Source organism: Anoplopoma fimbria, chromosome 3, assembly GCF_027596085.1.
Source record: "Anoplopoma fimbria isolate UVic2021 breed Golden Eagle Sablefish chromosome 3, Afim_UVic_2022, whole genome shotgun sequence".
NCBI lineage: Eukaryota > Metazoa > Chordata > Actinopteri > Perciformes > Anoplopomatidae > Anoplopoma > Anoplopoma fimbria.
Genome location: NC_072451.1, coordinates 1,493,369 through 1,514,249, shown reverse-complemented (window position 1 = coordinate 1,514,249; position 20,881 = coordinate 1,493,369). Strand labels below are relative to the sequence as shown.

Sequence of the window (20,881 nt, the reverse complement as noted above, 5' to 3'; positions counted from 1 at the left end):
ATTTGAGATTTACACAAATGGGTGATTAAAGTTGTGTAGACCTAACAGCAAGTCTCCTCAGCAACTGTGTCCAGAGCTTGTCTTACGTTATTTTAAGCACATTGTGTAGCAGAGAGGCTACTTTTATTGTATTATTATCTGCCTATTGCATACAGTTTTCACAAACCTTTCCGAAACTATCCTCTGCACTCTGAATCCAAAATCAGACGAGGGCTGAGATGCGTTCGATATCAGTGCATCTGTCCAAGATCGATATCTACTGCAAACAGCTGATACACAGTTATTGAGTGAGTTTTGTGTGCCTTCCTCCTTTGTGAAGAAAAAGGCCTTTTAATTACCAGGTTGGTCCGTCTGTTAGCACATGGACTACCTGTAATATTCTTTAAAGAGGTAAAAACATTTAACACACTTTTGGAAGGCTTGGAGGAACCTATAAGAGCTTCATGATTTGTATTTTGTGAGTGACACAGATGAACAGGACCGAGCTGTGGAGGAAACACTAATTAGTCTCCAGACAACTTGACCTTTTGTGGGGTTTTTTCCCGTTATTAATTCTGTCCCGTAAGATATTACCTGCCAAACAATCCCTTATATCTTAAACAGACACAAATTCTCTATATAGACACAACCCATTAGTGTAAAGTCTATACATTTCCTCCCCTTTCTCTATCCCCATTACTTAAGTCGTGTCGGCCATTTGCTCTGTCCTCCCATCTTCTGATTGGTTGGGAAGCCTCTGGGGCCAGCCAGTAATATATCCGTATATCATATAAGCCAAAGTGGCGATGACAGGGAAGGGAAAACAGTGACTCTTCTCTGAGAGAGGAAGGTAATGAGGTCCACAGAGATGGAGAGAGTACCTTGTAAGGGAAAAAGAGATCGATTAAGTGAGCTGGAGGAGGAATCCAGCAGTGAGATGTCAAAAAGCATGTGGATTAAACTTATTTAATGTCCCATTATACAGTAAAAGTTTTTTTCTAGACCCTGGAAATAGTAGCTCAAGGTCCACTAGCTTTATATTGGTCTTTCAGCTCCATGTCACAGTCTTGATCAACAGACAGAATTATATTCGTCGACAACTGAAAGCTCCAGTAAAAGCTATTCAAATCATTTTCTTTTAGGGCTGAACCGCATAGTTAGAAGCCCCTCCCTCATCTCAAATACACAGCGAGCGACGCGGCACTCAGCCAATATAAGCATTTCAAAAATGCTCAACATGTTTTTCTTCAACAATCATTCTGTCTTAATCCATATATGTTTGCATTAAGCCTTTAAAAACAACATTTTGAAAAACACACATGCAACACACTTGTATGGAGGGGGCGGTCTTAGCAGCAATGTAACAGCACCATAAATTACGTTTATATAACCCAAAAAAATGGCTATATAAATGATGATGATGAAAAATCATATTTTGGGGGGTTTCTGCTTATGGAGTGAAATCAAAAAATATGACGACATCATTTAAATCATCATTGTAAAACCTCAATAGAAGCTCTAAATGTACAAAAAATAATCACATTTGGTACATCCCTAGTTGAAATACAAAAAAGCCAGTGCATTGACAATGCCATCAACATGTCTAAACTGAGCTAAAAAGAAACATTCAGAATCTCTTATAATTAGAACTATCAACTACCTCTAAAATTTGCATATACAGCATTTCAATAGCATACTTAAGCCCTTACTGTAAAGACATATACTGTTAAGACATTGGAAGATTTTCAATGCATATTTCAAGATGGAGATGTAGTAAAAGAGGACATAGGACATTAAAGCCATAGTCAAACCCTCTAACAACACCGAGCATCTGTCTTTTGTCTTTAGCGAGAAAGGTTACAATCGGCATTCATTCCAGGGGACAAATGACTTTGCAGCCACAGTTAATTATCTCCAACAGGCAGTGATGGAAACATGACACCTGGTTGGACACACGCAACTTTTCTCCCCTTATCTGACACTTTCTTTGTCATCCGTCTGTAGCCATGCAGCGCTCCAACATCGTTCCAAATTAGTCTGCTCAGACTGAATAAGTTACAGATAAGGAAAAGAAAAGAAGTAAAGACTTTAACATTTTTACGGGCCACCAAGCTGCTTTCTACTGTTTTACTAATCATGTTTTGCGGCATTTTAAGGTGTTTGTGATGTCAAACGTCAAAGTACTTTTTAAAAACCTATGGTCTGGACTGTCAGGAGCTCAAATTGAGTGGTTTTCCCCTCGGGGGGGCTCCGTAAAGGGTTGAAACCAGCAGAGCTCTGTGTCAAACAGGTGGGATCGCTTCAAATGACACCAGCTTACTTTTAGGGGAGCAGAAAGACTCATGAAAAGCAGTCAGGGCCACACACACACACACACACACACACACACACACACACACACACACACACACACACACACACACACACACACACACACACACACACACACACGGAGAGTAATCAAAATACTGCAAACTCATACGTGCAGTCATAGCTCACACTCATACACAGGCTGGAATAATTAGTAGGGAACACACACACCAAACACACACATAGATATATATATATCATACTCACATACACGTGAGGATTCTATGAAGTGCGTAAACTGCACACACATGCAGAAATATTTTAGAAATCATAAATCCACACACCACATAGGCCACTTATCATACTGCAGTATCCTCTGTCCTCCCATACACTCACAAACTCACTCAAATCCAGTTTTCCTCCCAGATGATAACGATTGGCGCCCACCGTCTGAACACCAGTGCTATGGCGCTCTGATTGGCTCAATATTGGCTGCATCAGATCTGCTCCATTAAAACTCCGTCTGACTGCCTGTTTGATCGTTGCCCAGTGTTTACTGGCAGAGACAGCTGTGAGCTCCAGAATAATGATGCAGGATGTATTCAACCCATCTGTACGTCTAGCTCATATCACATACTCAACTTAAAGGAGTAATCAACAAAGTGTTATTTCAGTGTCGACACAAAAAACACTTTGTGATTTGTTTATGAGCTTATGAATCATAGCTTCAATAACTTTTGTTTCAAACACATGATTTAATGTAGATTTTACGCAGAGAGCTCCTCTTGACTTGGTCTCGACTCAGACTATACTGGATTTGGTCTCGGACTTGACTTGGACTCGATTAAGTCGGTCTTGGCTACAGCCCCGAGCGCCACATTCAGAAGCTCCTGTAACTCCTCTTTGTAACACCCACGTCGTTTGAATGACAGGTGATATGTGGGAGCTACAGTTGAGCAAACACCACAGCAGTGAAGCACTTAGCAGCAAATATGTTAACAAAAAGGAATTTTGGTGTCAACGTGGCACGATGAAACAGAATGCAAATGTGTGCGTCGGCCCGAACCACGGAGTCGAGAGCAACCTCACTGTTTTTTTTTGGTTTTGATTTAAGCGTATGAAAGAGCAGCCACCAACTGTGATGTGAGCAAGTTAGTTCCCCCGAGTGGCTTTTCAGAACCGTCAAGAGCTCCCGACGAGTGTCATGAGTTTGAGCGAGCAAACGAGTGTGTGTGTGTGTGTGTGTGTGTGTGTGTGTGTGTGTGTGTGTGTGTGTGTGTGTGTGTGTGTGTGTGTGTGTGTGTGTGTGTGTGTGTGTGTGTGTGTGTGTGTGTGTGTGTGTGTGTGTGTGTGTGTGTGTGTGTGTGTGCGCGACAAAGTCAGGGAGCTTGTTCTTGTGTACAATGTGTGTTTGCGTGTAGGAGGGGTGGATCAGGAGTGGGAGGCCTGCAGGAGTCAGAGGTGTGTGTGTGTGTGTGTGTGTGTGTGTGTGTGTGAGGCCTGTGTGTGTGTGTGTGTGTGTGTGTGTGTGTGTGTGTGTGTGTGTGTGTGTGTGTGTGTGTGTGTGTGTGTGTGTGTGTGTGTGTGTGTGTGTGTGTGTGTGTGTGTGTGTGATCAACAGAGCTGCCACTGCCTGACCCTCTCATGTCTCGAAGGCCTCACACTCAGTCCCAATCAAAGCCTCATTACCATCAACCACTGCCAACAGAGCAGCCTGCCAACTCTGTATCCATCTCTCTCTCTCTTTCTCTCTCTCTCTCCCGGTCTGTTAGCTTGGCACCGGCAAAGACGATCGTTGCCCAGAAATTCGAGGGGCTGCGCTAATTTCTGCAGTGGTTCTAGTGTGTTTTTTTGTGCGTTCTTGTCATGAACAAGCGAACAAGCCTGAACATAGAAAAGGCTCACGCTGTGACGAGCTTCATGATCCGTCGGCCTGTTTATAACCGTTCTACCAGTCTGCTGATGGGATTTCTCAGAAACTCGTACTTGGTTTTTTTATGCCTCGGTGCCCAGCGACAGCCGTGATGAGCCATTATATTTTCAGGCTGTTCGTCCAGTCCATTTTCGTAATATTTTAGGAACGCCTGAAGGGAATTTCTTCACATTTGCGCCAAATGTCCAGCAGGACTTAAGGATGAACTGATTAGATTCTGGTGGTCAAAGGTCACTGTGATCTCACGTCATTCCCATTCTCGTAAACATGATATTTCAGGAACTCCTCGAGGGAATTTCCTCAAAGTTGGCCAAAATGCATCTTTTTAGCCATTTACTAAATTTTCATATGCTAATTATGACAATTTCACACACACAATTTTATCAGGATATAATGATGAAGACCATTTTGGATGGACATGGATCTAAATGGAAGTTTGGCCGAGGCACATAAGCGTAACATAGTAATTACATTTTTTTTAGTAGAGGTTTGTCATGGATGATTGGACATTCATACCCGTTAACAAACTGCTAATCATATTGTGTTCATTGGCACATTACTTGTAGTCCCAGCTGTTCCTACAAATTAAGACTTGACTGGCGGTCCCATGAGGCTGTAATGCTCATTACATCCCAGAATGATAACTTTGCTATTCTTAGATCCCCCTAGTGGAGCATAAATCTAAAGCTTGGCCTGAGAATGTTGCCAGAAGTTGTTAGAAGTGGATGCTTTTGTCCCACTCGGCTAAACTGTCATGACTGTTTTCCCCACTTTACTGAGCTATACATTTAGCCGAATGCTGATGTTAGCAAAGCGGTAGCATATTAGTATGCTAATGGTAGCATTAACACATTAAACAGTTAGCACAACACACTAATATTCACCATGTGAAGTTAAGCACGTCACTCTTTTAAGCATGCTAATGCACAAAGAGTAACATATTAGCATGTTAACATGTTAGCATTTTATATTCAAATGAATCGCAAAGTACAACTGAGTCTAATGGCCATTCTTTTTAGAAGTATCCTAAGTTTTAAGTTTTTTTTTTTCTGAGAGATAGTGTCATCCAATAAGATGACATTGCAAGATGGCAAATAAAGTAAATACCTTTTTTCCGAGTAATACATTTGTAATACTTTAATAAAGTAAATACCTTTTTTCCGAGTAATACATTTGTAATACTTTATCACATCCATTAAATGGGGAATTGAGGTAGCACCATCATTTCTGGGTTTTCACTGGTCTATCTGACATTCTCCTAGATGCCTTCATTCTGTACTAATATTTTAGTGACATTAATTCGTGACTTCATCCTAAATTTGCCACTCTGATTGACCGATTGCCCCGTGACATTTCAGCAGTGCTGCATATCCAATATGCCACTGAAAAATGCCCACAACACCACCAGACTTACTCTCACTTTTTGTGCGGTGGGAAGGCTGAGCAGTGACACACGGGGTTGTCTGCTGAATAAAATTAGCTGAATCCTTGACATTTTGAAGTTGTCTTTTCAAACCACAAAAACCCCGTCAAAGCCTCTTTATCGATGGCGTCGGTCTCACGAGACGAGGCGGGCCTAAGTGTGCCTGGAATATAAGATTATTAAATGCCCCTGTGTCATGGTTAATACTCTGTCTCCTCTTCAAAGTTTCCCCCTTCAGTCATAAATCTCTGTGTTTGTGTGTGTGTGTGTGTGTGATGCAGCGAGCTAGGCCGTCTTTTAAGAGGCTGTTAATGAAAGTTAGTGGTGTGGAGAAAGAAAGTGTCAACCGTCTCTGGGCGTGATCGATCACTCCTGCTCTTAGCATTAACGGCGAGCCGTCACTCCGAGCATTTCAGGCAGCCGCAGTTAAATTAATCAGGTAATGGACCATAGTCTCCAAGCCCTCTCCATCTTCACTGCGGTTTCTCCTCATCGTTCCTGTCTCTTGGTTTTTCCTCAGTTTGTCTTTTGGAAACTTGGGAGCCACTCGTTGCCTCATTGCCACGTCACGTCCCAGATACCTTAGGGTCACCACGGACGCATTTAGAGTCTTTACATTATGTATGGAACGCATAAACAAATGATCAGAATAGTTTGTCTTTTAGATTCTCTTTGTGTGGGTTTGTCTTTATGTTTTGGTGTATTTTAATGCTTCAATGCTGCCGACCGTTTCCGGTTGTCTGTTTTTTGTCTGTCCAATTCCGAGAAGAGAATTTCTTCAAATCTGGCGCAATTTCCTCAAGGATGAACTTATTAGAATTTGATGGTCAAAGGTCAAGGTCACCGTGATCTCATTTCTGTTCCATTGTCATGAAGGGATCTTTGAGGGACGACTAAAGGGAACTTCTTCATATTTGGCACCGAAGTCCAATTGGACTCAGTGATGAACTGATTGGAATTTTGTGGTCAAAAGTCACTGTGACCTCACAAAACATGTCTTTGGTCATGACTCAAGAATTCATATGCTAATTATGACAATGACACGCAAATGTCAAATAAGATAAAATGATGAAGTGATGATATTTTGGACAAAAATGGTTGTGAACTGCAACATGATTGGTAATTTTCGAGAAGTATTTTTTTCCCCGTCTTTGAGATCGTAGAGAGGTGATGGGAAATGTGTGGAGAGAGAAAGAGGGGATGAAAAGGAAACAAAGATCCCCAGCCAGTCTTTAATCAGGAGTATGGGTTTACAAAGCCCTGTTGACTAAAATGCCAACTTTTCTTCTAAAGTTATTCTAAAAACATTAAAGGCTTATTTCATTTCAGTCAATGGATACAAATCTTCACATCGATTCACCCAGTTTGACAAATCACCAGCTCATGTGTTGATGGAAAGCCAGAATCAGCAGTAGTCATCTGATGTCTGATCTCATACATCTCATAGAAATATGCCAAATTCTGAACCGCTGGGTAGCATCTGTGCACCACATGCACTTGGATGTGTGTTCTTCCTTCTTGTTCCGTTTCTGCTGTTTTTTGGGCTTTAGTCCACTGAGCCACCGGGGGGCTGCAAGACAGAGGATTTGATCCATTCCAATGTTAGTCAGGAATATGTTTTATCAATTTAAAGGTATAAAACCTTATGTAATTACTAGACTATAAACACCACAAACTGGAAAGGAAATGAAGTCAGTTAGGGAAAAGTGTGTTGCTTTTCTTATTTCTTTTGGTTTCTCTCTCTGTTTGAAATTCAATTTTAATTTTAATTATTTTCTTCTCACTCTTTGTTAGTCCTGTCTTCGATTCACACACACAATTTATTTCTTTAAATGCTTTCTCTTCATTATTCTCTTTTAAAATGTTCCAATTCTTCCCATTTCTTTGTTGTTTTCACACTCAATATAATAATTATTTTAGATTTCATTCATGGAGGTTTCTTCATGTCTCTTTCTCACTTTCCCATTCTCACATTTATTTTCCATTCATTGCTTTCTTAGTTTCTCTCACACCATCAGGTTTTCTTTCTTTGTGTCTCTCTCATTGATTTCCTTTATTTCTCTAGTTCTCAATTCCCTTTCTTCTATATGGCTTTCCGTGCACACATTCACACATCTCAGTCAGTTTTTTCTTTCTCTTTCTTCCTCATATTTGGACAATTTTACAATTTTTCTTGATTTCCTAAACGCTCTCACGTTCCACCTATGGGATTTTCACTTCTTTCGTTTGCTTTTTACGCTGTGATTCTTTTGTCTCCTTTCTTTTTATCTTTATTATTTTTTACTTTACTCTGTCTCTCTTTCTACAGTCACTCCCCCCCCCCCCACACACACACACACACACACTAACACACACTAACACACACACACACACACACACACACACACACACACACACACACACACACACACACACACACACACCTCTTGAGCTTCTCTTTGTATTCTTCTCCATGGGTTAGTTCTCGCTCTTAATGTGTCATTCATTGAGTTTCTCTTGTGCATGTACATTTTTTTTTTCTCTCGTGTTCACTGTCTTCTGTCTCTTTCATTATCACACACACACACACACACACACACACACCTCTTTGGTTTCTCTCAGCACAGTCTCTTTAGAAGTAGTAGATATTCTCTGCGGACCAATTTCCCTGTGAATAATCACGGAGGTTCATTGTGGAAGCGAGCGGTGCCAAAGTCATTTCTTTGCAGCTTTATACTGAGTCAATCAAGCTGAAATATCTCTGCAATGGCTCCTATTTCGTTAAGCGTCACTCCCTCCCTATGAATGTAATTACTGCGCCGGTGCCACGTCAACGCCTTCTTCATTTTCCGCCCCCCAACTTTAAACCAATGGAATTAGGTTTGAACCTGTGAGAAGTGCTTTGAACACGGTTCGTTTGAGGGCTTGAACGTCCGTTTTAGTCGTACCTGTTTTTGTGAGCACAGACATGCAAACATCTACAGTCAGATCAGTAGATTCTGAGTTAATGTTTCACATATTCATGAATTCATTCACGCTCATTCTACATCACAGTAAGTTGATTAATGTCTGAGTTTTAAATCATGTAAAAGATTTTCTTGAAATGGTGTCGTGACCCCGACTTTCCATCTACTCAGTGATCCATTTATTTACCCTGGAGAAAATGTATCTGCTCAAGCAACTACACCAGTAACTTTGTAAGAATGATTGACAGCTAATACTTAGAAATTACAAAAAGTACAGTATTATTATTTTAATCTGTAATCATATTAATTCTACCGGTTTTTTTCTGCATTCCAGGTTTGGGAAGTACCGTAAGGACGAGCGGCCGGGAGAAAAGCTGGATCGTAAAGGCTCCAGCAAGTGGAGGGGGGAGGAGACGCAGGTTTCCGATGAGGAGACGATGAAGATGAGGATGGAGCAGGAGAGGTAAGGTCTTCATCGTGTAGCACCTGCTAAAAGCTGTTAAACTCTAGTGGGTTTTTTTCTTCTGCTAAGTGCTGCAGTGGAGAAAGGTCCCTTTGTGTCTGGACTCTCATGTGCTTTGCTATTTCGGGATCAAAGCGGGAGGAACTCTGTCAGAACTTTGCAGCTCCACAGAACGACGTGAACCAAAGTGAAATAAATGAATGAAATAATTGCGTTTCTCTTGGGGATCACTCAAAACGTTTGAGTAGCCTAGATCATGGTTACAAAGTGCAAATCCAAATGAGAGTGTTGAGGTTGTCTCCTCTCCTGTGCCCTTTTAAGGTCTCCTTCTATCTGCTCGTTGGAGTCAAAATGTTCCAGTTAGCGGACTGCAAAATGAATTTTGGCTAAAGCTTCTTAGTCCTCATGTTCTGCTATCTGCTTTGATAAACACATCTAGGGTTGTGTTCACTCATTCTCATTTGTTTCCCCATAATATCGTCTTTCCACAAGGTTTTGAGCCTGATTTGCAGGAATTTGTTCCCATTAATCCCCAGTGGCATTAGCGAGGACCAACACTGATGTTGGGTGATAATGCCTGGCCTGCAGGTAGCATTAGGTAATCCTAAAGGTGTTGCATTGGTTTGATGTTTAGCCTCCATGCAGGCCAGTCAAGTTCTTCCACAATGCTTCTCACAATGCTAGTAGCTCACTAATGTCTAAAATATAATTTATCCTGTAGCATAAGTAATCAGAAGCAGCATTATAAGCCCAATGGGAGATTGGATCGAAGAAGGGGTCTTGGAGGTCCTGACCACAGTTCAGGAAGTCTTTTCAATCTAGCATAACAATTGGACTGAGGGGAATTCCCTCTTTGACATTTAAAAAAAAAAAACAATGGCGACAGCTGCGACTGGAGGAAATAGAGTTTCAGTTTTTCCATCCATCCTTAAGTCCCATTTTCTAAACGCGATTATTGATCAGATTCTGGTGGTCAACGATCACTGTGACCCCACCAAACATGTTTTTAGCCACAACTCAGGAATGGATGTGCTAATTCTGACAATTTACCACAAATATTTAATGGGATAAAATGATGGCATTTTAGTTATGACAGTTTGGACAGACATGGACATTAACTGCAACTTAACTGGTTTTCTGAGGCAACCGTGAGGCGGTAATTCCAGTGTCCAACAGCAGTATGTTGATGGTTTCATAAATGAAGAATTTGTGTAATGACAAAAATGAGAAGTTGGGTGGAGAGCCCATCATTGTTTTACTGTTATCGGGTTGGCGCCCAAAACCAAACAGCCCCAAGACAGCCAGTCGTTTTCTCACTGCATCTCTCTCTCTCTCTCTCTCTCTCTCTCTCTCTCTCTCTCTCTCTCTCTCTCTCTCTCTCTCTCTCTCTCTCTCTCTCTCTCTCTCTCAGACGGGCACCTTGCCAGTGTTTTTAGGGCGGCGGTTTATAAATGCCAAGGCCATTACAGCCCTGCCAGCTAATTAATTCCCATGCTCTTGGTGTCGGGGCAAGAGTCATTACTCCCCCCAGTTGCTCGTTATTAAAATTTGGTTTGTAATTCTCTCTCTGCGCCTGCGGAGCAGATAGTCCAATAATATGATAAGAGCGAGTCTTTATTTTTAATTGGCATAAGGTTAACGCAAATGCCACGTCAGATGATTTGGTTGTTACACTGGATTTGGTTTAAAGTTCAGAACGGTCCTTTACGTGTGTTAATCCAATCTGTTGGCTTCTCTGTTATTTCTTGTCCTCAAATGTCGGAAGTCGCACGCATTTATTATGGTGATGGGGCTTCATACACTGATACCTAGTCAGGATTACTTCATGGTGTTTGAAAAATGCAGGTACATAAGTGACACAGATAACGATGTACCCTTTTCTTTCAACCAGATTTAAAGTAACGTCCCAAAACTGCACATAACCCCTTCATATTCAGCTCTATAGTTTGTGGTTACATTCTGAACGATCTTTCTTTGTGTATCCTACGAGAAGTGGAGCTTTTTTCAATCTTGAAATAATGCAGACATTTGCCAAACCATGTTTTCTTTCTACTGTTATGGTAAATATACTGTGTATTATTGACATAAAAATCAATTTATTCAAAAAAAATGAAGACTTTCTGGAGCCACTACACATTATAGTACCGGTCTGATATTTGTAACCAAGCCTCTCATTACAAGTTGAAATTAATTCAGTATTTCCATCTATTTCTTCAGATTCATTTTTAAGGTAGAGCCTCTGCAAGAGTTAAGAAATGGGCGTGTCAGGTTTTTTCCCCCTATCTTATTGTTCTTTTGTTTGTTAGTGTGTAGTGGTGTTACAATGTAGAGCGCCCGGGGCAAGAGCGAGCTCAGGGAAATCAGGCAAAAGGATATATGAGGATCAAAAATCAGCCAAATTAGGGTCCATGCATCCACAGAGCAGGAGCTGTCTTGGGATTGTCAGACGGTAGTTCGATGCATTCATTATTTTGTTCAGCGTTGGGTGTTTGACTCTCTCCAATCAAGCGTACCCCCCCCCCCCTCCCTCCACAAGCACCTGAAAAGCACAAGCGTGCCTCTCGTTTGTATTTAACCACTGGCTGAGATGCACTGATATCGACGGGGGGAGATCCCGCTGAGGATGTGGGAGTCTGCGGCTGCTTCGGCGTTAAACAATGATCCAGTTAGCCGTGTTTCACCAGGCTGCTCTCTCCAAAGATTCAGCCGGGAGCTCCGACACCTCGCTGCACAGCGCCTATTGATCGGCCACTGCCAGAGGCCATGCCTAATCCAGCTGTGATAGACTAAATGGATGGATTTCCTCGCAGGTTTAATTCTCGGGTCCCAGTGGACTCAGACCCCAAGCCAGACAAACAAATCTAGACAGACAGTTCGGACAGCACTCTGACAGAATTGTGGGGGGAAACATACGGTCACTTGAAGAGAAGGTTAACATGCACATGTGGAAATAATTACTCATGTTGGACACGAATGTATTCTATAATGGGTTTGGCCTTTGATTTCTACCTTGGGGTGTTCCAGTGCTACATATTTTGCCTCCCTTATTAACATTGATTTATTTGCCAATACTGATGCACTTCTGATTGACAGATCCCTGAAAATATAGATTTAGACCATTCAGTCACGCACACCAAGACATGACCATTGATAGAAAATGATTTTTACTCTAGTTAAGAGATCTAAAACACTTCCTTGTGCTTTGCAAAGTGCAACATAGCAGACACAAACGCACGGTATTTTAGATGGCGTGTGTAATTGCATCTAATTCATTGGCTAACACAGAAGCCATTGAGAGCCAAAGACAGGGTTTGGAGGGTTAGTTTAAATATGTAATCCTTCTGAAATCTAATTAACCGTAAAGTCAGCAACCTAATCTAAGAATCACAATATTAGGGTAATGCAATCCGATTACTTCCTGTTACTTTTAGGTTTCTTTCAATAGCAAATATGCAAATAAGACAAAAGAAATGTATTTAAAAATTGAAATACTGCTAGTAATTTTCTATAACTGTAATGGAATATAGTTACCTTCTTTTGAATGCTAATTACGCAACATATTTCCATGTTATCCATTATTCCCCAAGCCTGCCCAAAACGGCTCTAGTCTTAAGACTGCTTGTGACCGAGTGTATGACTTCACTCAGTGTTTTAAGAGTCATATGGCCAAAAAGTTAAAAGTTGAATACGTATACAGACAGTGTGCTTTATATCACGTAATTCTTCCCAGAGAACTTCTCTTGACCTCGACACTCATTCCTACTTCTTCTCGCTCAAGATTAACAGAAGCAGCTTTGAAATATATTATTCTGATGAATAAATAAGAGATTAAAACAAGAAAATGACCAGATGTATATCAGTAGGGATTCCTTGGCCCCCTCTAAAGTCTTACTGTGTTCTCCTTGCATAGCAAGTCCTTTAGAGCTGGCTAAAGATACTTGTCGTAAAACAATTCCAGACATCCAATGTTATCAATCCTAAAGGGCTTTCAGCAGCCATCTTATCCCGCTGGACCTTCTACTTTCATGTACTTCCTGCCTTTCACCATGGTCTATCAGTTGTGTCAGCACTGCCGCTAAGAGGAAGGTTTATTACACAGTGGTTACAATGGCACATAATGGACCATTGTTCTGGCTTGATGTGGTAGAAAGGTCACTCGTCAAACACATTTCTTCCCCCATAATGTCCCATCCTGCCATTTCTATACCCTTTTATCTGCTGTCTCTGCCTGTCTTACAGCAGTGCTCTCATTTTGTTCAATCTCTGACTCTTTTTTTTTTTTTTTTTTTCTTACCGCCCTCGGTCCTTCACGCTGAGAGTATTTTCATCCCTCATCAAGGTCAGCCGTTGGACAGAAAGCAGGGTTTTCTTTGCGTAAATATTTTAGGCAATGATTCGGACAAGTGTTGTTTTCCTTCCTGTACCAACTCTAATCAGCGTAATTGTGTTTGTACAATTGCACATTTTTAGCAACATTGCTTTTTAAGTGCCTATCATGTTGACGTAGATGGAGGCTTAGCTTTTGTCTTAAAGGAATACAGCTGTAATCCCCCTTGACTCACACCAGTTACCCCAGTGGTCACCCAGTACCGCCAAAGAAGCTCTAAAAACATACAAAAACCACTCAAGCAGGATTATATAACTCCTATACAGCTTCCAATGATTGCTATCACGGTTGGTTATTTACTTTTACAACAAGCTGCTCATGAATGACAAATGCAGAGGATAGTGATTAATGGAAGGTGTTTATCAGTGTTTGGGTAAGCAAATCTGAATGTTTGGGTAAGCAGAAGTAGGAGTATGATTCAGAAGTAGTTTGAGGATGGATGGCAATAATGAAAGCCTACAGGATGGGTGTTTGAGACTTAAAACAACAACATGGAATGGTACAATTACTTAAACCTCAGAGTTTTTTGGGGGGTTTTGTATTAAATGTGATTTATCAAGCAAAAATGCTGGTACCAGGGTTCGCAAATGTAAGAATTTGCTGCCTTTTAGATAAGATCAACCTTTATTGATCCCAGGGGGGGAAACGCAGCTTTGAACTGTTGGTTGGACAAATTGAAGACGTTACTTCGGACTTTGGAATGTTTTGATGGCTGTTTTCTGCCTAATTTATCAAAAAATAGAATCAACAGGTTAATGAACTGGCTCTTCATCATACACATACATATTTCAGACCTGTTTTGACCCCACACATGTTGGCAGCTGTCTTTGTTCAATACTCCAGCTCTTAAGAGTTGAGATTGTATCTTTTCTCACACACCACTCGTGGTTCAAAGCTGCATCCTTCCTCTCTCTGAAACCGGCCCCATTGACCCATCCAGGGCCTTGTTGTGGTGGGAAGGGGCTGCACGGAGAAGGGGGTAGCTGGATTGGTATGTCTGGCCTTATCTTATCAGTCACTACACTTGTGTATACAATCAGTAGCTGCTACCACTTCTGCTGCTGCTGCTGCTTCTTTCTTTTTTCCCTCTGTTTTAAAGATAGATCCCTCAAGGGCCCCGCTTCCTTCTGCGCTGTTAGATAATTGCTGAGTCCACAACTAGTACAGGCGCAGCATGCAGGTCCACAAGCCTTCATGCGACATGGGTTAAGTTGTCTGAATAAGCGCCCATTCTGCTAAAAAAACATTGTTACCCCTGTCCAGATTCAGTAGGGAGCTGATAAAACCATCAAGATAATTAGCAGCCTCGTTTTATGTAGTAAAGTATATTTTTTTCCACATTTTGTAGCTCCCCCCTTATTAGACTTTTTGTTTCATTATGCACAGCATGCACATTTTCTGGAGGAAGCTTTTCAGATTTTTAGCCCACTGAGTGTTCAGTCAAGTTTCACCCCCCACCTCAACTGTCCCATTCTCTTTCCCACTGCCATTAAAAAGGGGGCCCGCAGAAAAGAGAGCGGTATGATAATTGGTAGTTGTAAAGCTCTGATAATTGGCGAGGCTGTAATTACGGGTCTGCGCGATAGGTAGTCCCCCTGCTGCAGCAAATGGTGTTGCCAGTTATTCACAAGATAATGGCCTAAAGAGAGAGTGTGTGTGTGATTTGTGTGTGTTTGAGTTCTATATGAGACATAAAGGTGTCAGAGGTGTGTGTGTGTGTGTGTGTGTGTGTGTGTGTGTGTGTGTGTGTGTGTGAGAGAGAGAGACAGAAAGAGAAAAGCGTGGTGGCTATACATTAGCAGCACTCTGTGAGTACAAAGTGCTTTCCTCGTATGAGATGTTGTGGGGGCGACAGACTATTATGTATTGTTTATGGTATTATTCAGTAGGGGGGAGAAGAAAAAAAAGCATAAATAATAGGCTCAACATCTTATATCTCTTCTGTAATGGAAAGTTGAAAAAGGCACAATAAACAATCAGTCGTCTGGTGTTTTGTTAACGTGACACCAGAGATTTACGGCGTCTCCTGCAGTGTATGAATACAAGGCTTCAGCAACACAAAGGGTTTACCTGACAAACTGGGAACCAGTAGGTTCCCACGGAGCAGTCTTAACTATCATTCAAAAGCATTCCACTGGCTGTCATACATTTCTCCTACAGTACATATTTAGTTTTGTTCTGCCAATGAACAAAAATAACCAGTTTATCTTCGGAAACTTCGGTAGATTTACTCCATAGTGCAAAAACGACGACATTCAACGTATCTGTACAATGCACGACTGTACTTTGAGGAATGGATATATTTTGCATGGCAGTATCCATTAGAATCATACTGAATAGCCACATACGGAACCGTTTTTGTTTTTCTTCTGGAAGCAGCCCGGATCTGCACAGAATAGTCCTTTTTCTGAGCCACCAATGTCTTTTGAGCCAGAAAAAAACCTGGTACCAACATGTCTGCTACAATCTTCACCATCAGGATCCAGGCTAAGACCAGAGAGCTGAGGGAGCGCCAGGCCAGGGAGCGGGACTACGCCGAGATCCTGGACATAAGCCACACACCGGAGAGGGCCTCCGAGGAGGAGCACCCCTACGCAGGCATCAACCCGCTGAACATCTCCGTGGACAGCGGGCACAGCCGGCCCCACAGCCCCCGGGACGAATACCCCCACCTCCATCCACACCACCAGCACTCCGACACCCTCTACACCCAAGTCAGCAAGGCCCGCAACGAGCGGCCTCCGTCTGCAGACAGGTAGGGGTGGATTAATGCATCTAAAGAGCTCTCTTTCAATTTCCTCTCTGAAAAACAAAATGAATAACCTGGTAACAGTAATGAATCTTAATGGAGTCACAATCAGGCCCAGAAGCCGTTACCGTAGAAACCAGGTGACGGGGTGACATTCATGGTTCAGCAACCTTTTTGCCTCCCGATTCTAAAGCACCACCCAGTCTTGGTATGTCAGTTAAAGGTCTGACCGGGGCCTGATTCTGCCTCGCGTTCCCAATTCTCGTAACTCTGAGGCGGCGTTATTGCGCAGAGACGGCGAGCTGGCTATCACACCTGGAGGAGAAAACATAATCACAGCAACAGAAGGCAGGCGGTAAATGTCAGCTCGCCGACTGCTCGACACGGGGCGCCATTCTCTGGGGGGTATTACTCAGGAGAGGCAGCGGGTGAATGGGAACCTTTGAATATCCGTCTCTCTTTCTGCCTCCCTTGACCTTTCTACCTCTCTGTCTTCCCGTCCTCCGTTCTCTTGTTGATTTCACCTCGTTTCCAGCTTTCCACTTTGTTGCATGTTCGCTGTTTCCCTGCATTTTCTGAATTACCTTCTTTGTTCATGATTGACAGCTCATTTTGAGATAATAATAATAATAATAATAGTAATAATACTTTTATTTGTATAGCACTTTTCAAACTCGGAGTACAAAGTGCTTTCCATAGGCTGCAGGTCAATCCAATTACAAAATCTCAAGAAATAAAGACATAAAAAATGCAAGCACACAATTAAAATACCATATGAAATACATTTACAGATTGATCATTTAGAACCATAAGGTAGGTGCTTAATAAACTTAAAATCGAGTGGTTACACGACAGAGAAATATCAAAAAATTAATTGTCAGGCAAAAAGGCAAGTTGCTAAAAATGTGTCTTAAAACAGGATTTGAAAGCGGTCCAGATGATCACTCCAGCCTGACCTGGAGATCCCTTTTTCTCTGTGCATCTACTTTGCATTCATAAACAGCCAGCCAAGTGGAAGCATTACCATCTTTATAATAACCCAAAGCAAAGTCCACTGCAGTGACGTTCAGCCAAATAAAAAGCCAGAATGTTCCAAACGCCTGCATCTTTCCTACAGCAGCAGCAGCAGCAGTTTCTCAGCACTGCAGCTCTGTGCTTTTTCTAATCCTCCCTCGATCAATGAACGCAGAGATTTCGTAGCCCTTAAGATGGATTTGGTGGGAACTTGAAGCCAATCGAGGAAAGCCTGCAGCGAGGCAGGAACACGGGCAGTGCAGGCGAGAACATCCGCGGCTGAATGAATGGGTTTGTCTTAGTCGTGGGTTTCACACATCCCCAGATGGCCTCGGCAGCCTGTGTGTGTACTTCAAGAGCGCTGCTGCTCGTATTGATTCATAATTCATCGTGCTGCTGTTGTCATGGTGTGTTTTTTTTTTTTTTATTAAATCCCTGATGTGGTCCTGTGTGGAGTTATGCAGATGCACAACAGATATGGAGAGTTATTTAATTAGGTAAGGGAATTCACTCATGATTTAGACTCCAATCATTGTTATATTAAAGTTAATAGTTCACTCATTCACCACACAAGCAATTTTATACCCCCCCCCCCCCCAGTACTACGAGATATTGTTTTACGACTCTTTGAAGTTTTGTAGGAAAGCTGCCCCCCCCCCCCCCCCCCAAAGACCACAGCAACAACAGCAAGCTAACGGATTAGCGCTGAAATCATTTCAATGGAGCGCTTTTTACAGTTGTTTAATAATTTAAAGTCATTCATCAGGAGAATTTAAAGTATTTGCTAGTTCCAGCTTCTCAAATGTGAGGATTATCTGACTTGTCTGGTGTTTTTTCATCATTTAACTTTTTCTGCGAGCCTGCGAACGGCCTTTTTGCTATTTCTATACATTTAGAGCTAAAATGATTCATCAGTTTGGAAAAAAACTAAGAATATACATTAGTCAATTACAGTAAGTCTGCAGTATTTGCAGCCCTAACAGGGATAACCATGACTGCACAACTTCCAGTAGTTCATTGCACCCCAGGCTTTTGTCTGCTTCCACCGGGCTTTGGAGACATTACTCTTTATTGCTTTTCATTTTTGTGAGACCACAGAGAGATTAAGCTCAACTAATATTGGTCTTTTCAATTAATTTAAGCAACAGGTCTTCCTTGCGTTTGACTTTGGTAGCCTTACGGGCTTTTTAGAGCACCAACTTTACTTGGATAAATAACGTTGAGCATGTGATTATTGACACAGCCGTTATATTTAAATGTTACTCCTCATTCTGTTTCTAACCATGATGCCCTAGACTTGAAACGCTGGCTCTTTTCAGGAGGCTTTGATTCCAGCAGCGTTGGTGCCAGGGACGTACACTCCTTCAAGATATTATGTTGCCTTCCCAGATCCCCAATCGTAAGCAAAATATACCTCCCAAGAGAAGCAGGAAGCGCGTTTCCTGTCTGCCCCCAACTGAACAGGAAGTGAATTGGACCCCGCCATGCCAGGCACAGGAGGGAGTGTTTGTTATTATGGGATTCGAATGGCAGCGCGGACTGATATCAGAGCTTAAGCACTGAGGAGATTGGATCAAAGCAATAACATGTCCATAGAAACGGAGAGTGAAGGAAAATGTTATTTTGTTCCTACACGCCAACGCTTTTATTTTGAAATGACAGGCGTGCCGTGATAAGTTAAAACAAACGGTTTTAGATTACGTTGTTGCTTGTTTGCTGGATTTGTCTCTCCACTGTTGGGATCGGGAAACGTTTAACAATCTGTGTTTGTAAGAGAGGAGCCCAATGATCATTAATTCAGCATTTCATGGCTCAAATCATTTAGGATATGGCTCTGGAAACATCACAGTTTTTTGTGAGTGTTTGTAAAGCCCTTTTGTTGAAGCTGCCGTGTTGTGAATGTCACAAGATCATGACTCAGAATCAAACTGAGAGAGATTCATAAGCTTCATTACATTACATAATAATCTTTATCCACATAGCTTTCTGTTTTTTTTTTGCTCACATTTTACTTTTTGTGGTCTTGTTTTTCAGTATAATATACAACATCCTGCACCTCTACGGAAACATCAAAATCATGGCAAGAAGTACAGAGAACTCAAAAATGCCTTTTGTGCAGTTTAACACAGTTACACAAGAAAAAACACATTTTTAGAAGTTTTATTGAGATGAAAATGAGGCTCCACATGCTATGCCTATTAAGCTATTTACATTTTTACAACCTCTCTTGTCCTCTTTACTCTTTATTTAGTAGCCTGCAGTTGCGTTTCACAGATGTATTTTTTTATTCGTGATTACCTGTCTCAGCTGAATCCTTCCTGGCTTCCCGGTTGCACGGAGGAGCCCAGAATTTTATTTTTAACTCAATCTGTTTAGGGCTAACAGTTTACCCCTGAAATGTTTTCATGAGACACGTAAGGTAAGGTTATTTCTCTTGAAATATCACAATTATTAGCTCCAATTTGGTTGCTTTCCTTGATGGAAGCGTTTGTCAAACATACTTTTTTCAAGGACCTTGAAAGAAGAAGATCAGACAAAAATGACGTGTTGTAGTTTTGGCAATATTTTTTTAAGAAAACATGCATTTCAAACTGCAATAGTGTATACATCATAAGGTATCTATATACTCAAAGCCCACAGTGAATGATAAGGAAAGTCATCAGAGAGGGAATGATACAGTGTGAAACTTAAATATGACACAGCAAACGAGAAAAAAATCTGCGTTTTTAACTGTCACTGGCACTACTGATGATAATCATCAACATAGTCATCATGATCTTCCTGAAGCAGGTCATCCAAACGTGTGCTTGCCATGAGGAAATGCATCCATCAACCCCCGGGCTCTGTCTCTTCCTCACAACGGGACCAAAGTTCTCCTCAATGCCCAAATGAGAATACCAGAATCCCACCGCCCCTCTGTCAATTCCCCCGGGGCCGTAAAACGCACAATTGCCTTTCTTTAACACGGCGGTGCTCTGCAGTACGAGAGGAAACGGGAGAAGGAAAGAAAAAACAAAACACAACATGCAGCTGCATAAATATCCATCGGAATTCATTTTTAATTGCCTGGTTTTTTTTCCTGTTCGAACCTAGCGATGTCAGACATTTCAATTTAACCGCGGAGGTTGAACAACAAAAACAACAAGAGGCCAGAAGGAGCTTCAGAAGCCTTCTGGGAACGCTGTGTCGTTTCCTTTGCTTTGAGGAGCGGGGCCAGTAGTAGTGCATCCTCAACCCGTCTGCTGCTTCAAGCCTGAGACAACATTTAGCTCTTTGGTTTCAAGCCTGCTCGCTAACATTTACTGTCAGGATTAAATGTGACTCTTAGATCTACTTTATTTTTATTTGAAGCTACATTTTTTAACCAGGTGGTAAATTGGTGGTTGCACATGTTTTCACACTCGCACACTGCGGGTTTGTTGCGTGGGCAGCACGGTGTAGTATCAGGTTGGGAACATTCTTTTTTCTGTTTTGGCTTGCAACCAAATTGCATAACCTTGCTGCTGGGACACTGGCGGTCTTACTCAACCTGCCAAACAAAATAATGTCCAAAGCTTCGTGTTTTTTTTTTTATCTAACCCAATGTTTTCCCAGCATTACAGCTTAAAAAAAAGTATTTCTCACCGGGGTCCCAGAGTCTACTGTAGCGTTGGCATCTGGTAACATTTGTCACCATGT

The 20,881-nt window shown here is 41.8% G+C and overlaps 1 protein-coding gene across 2 annotated transcripts in view; it reads left to right on the top strand.

Annotated features, from left to right (window-relative positions):
• The window catches only part of LOC129088942 (partitioning defective 3 homolog), a 237,234-nt gene that overhangs the window by 163,927 nt on the left and 52,426 nt on the right, over nt 1–20,881 (top strand). For both annotated transcript variants that reach the window (XM_054596221.1, XM_054596222.1), the window contains 2 exons: nt 8,925–9,053; nt 15,920–16,195. In XM_054596221.1, coding sequence (XP_054452196.1) covers nt 8,925–9,053; nt 15,920–16,195 — 405 coding nt within the window. The remainder of the gene's footprint in view (nt 1–8,924; nt 9,054–15,919; nt 16,196–20,881) is intronic.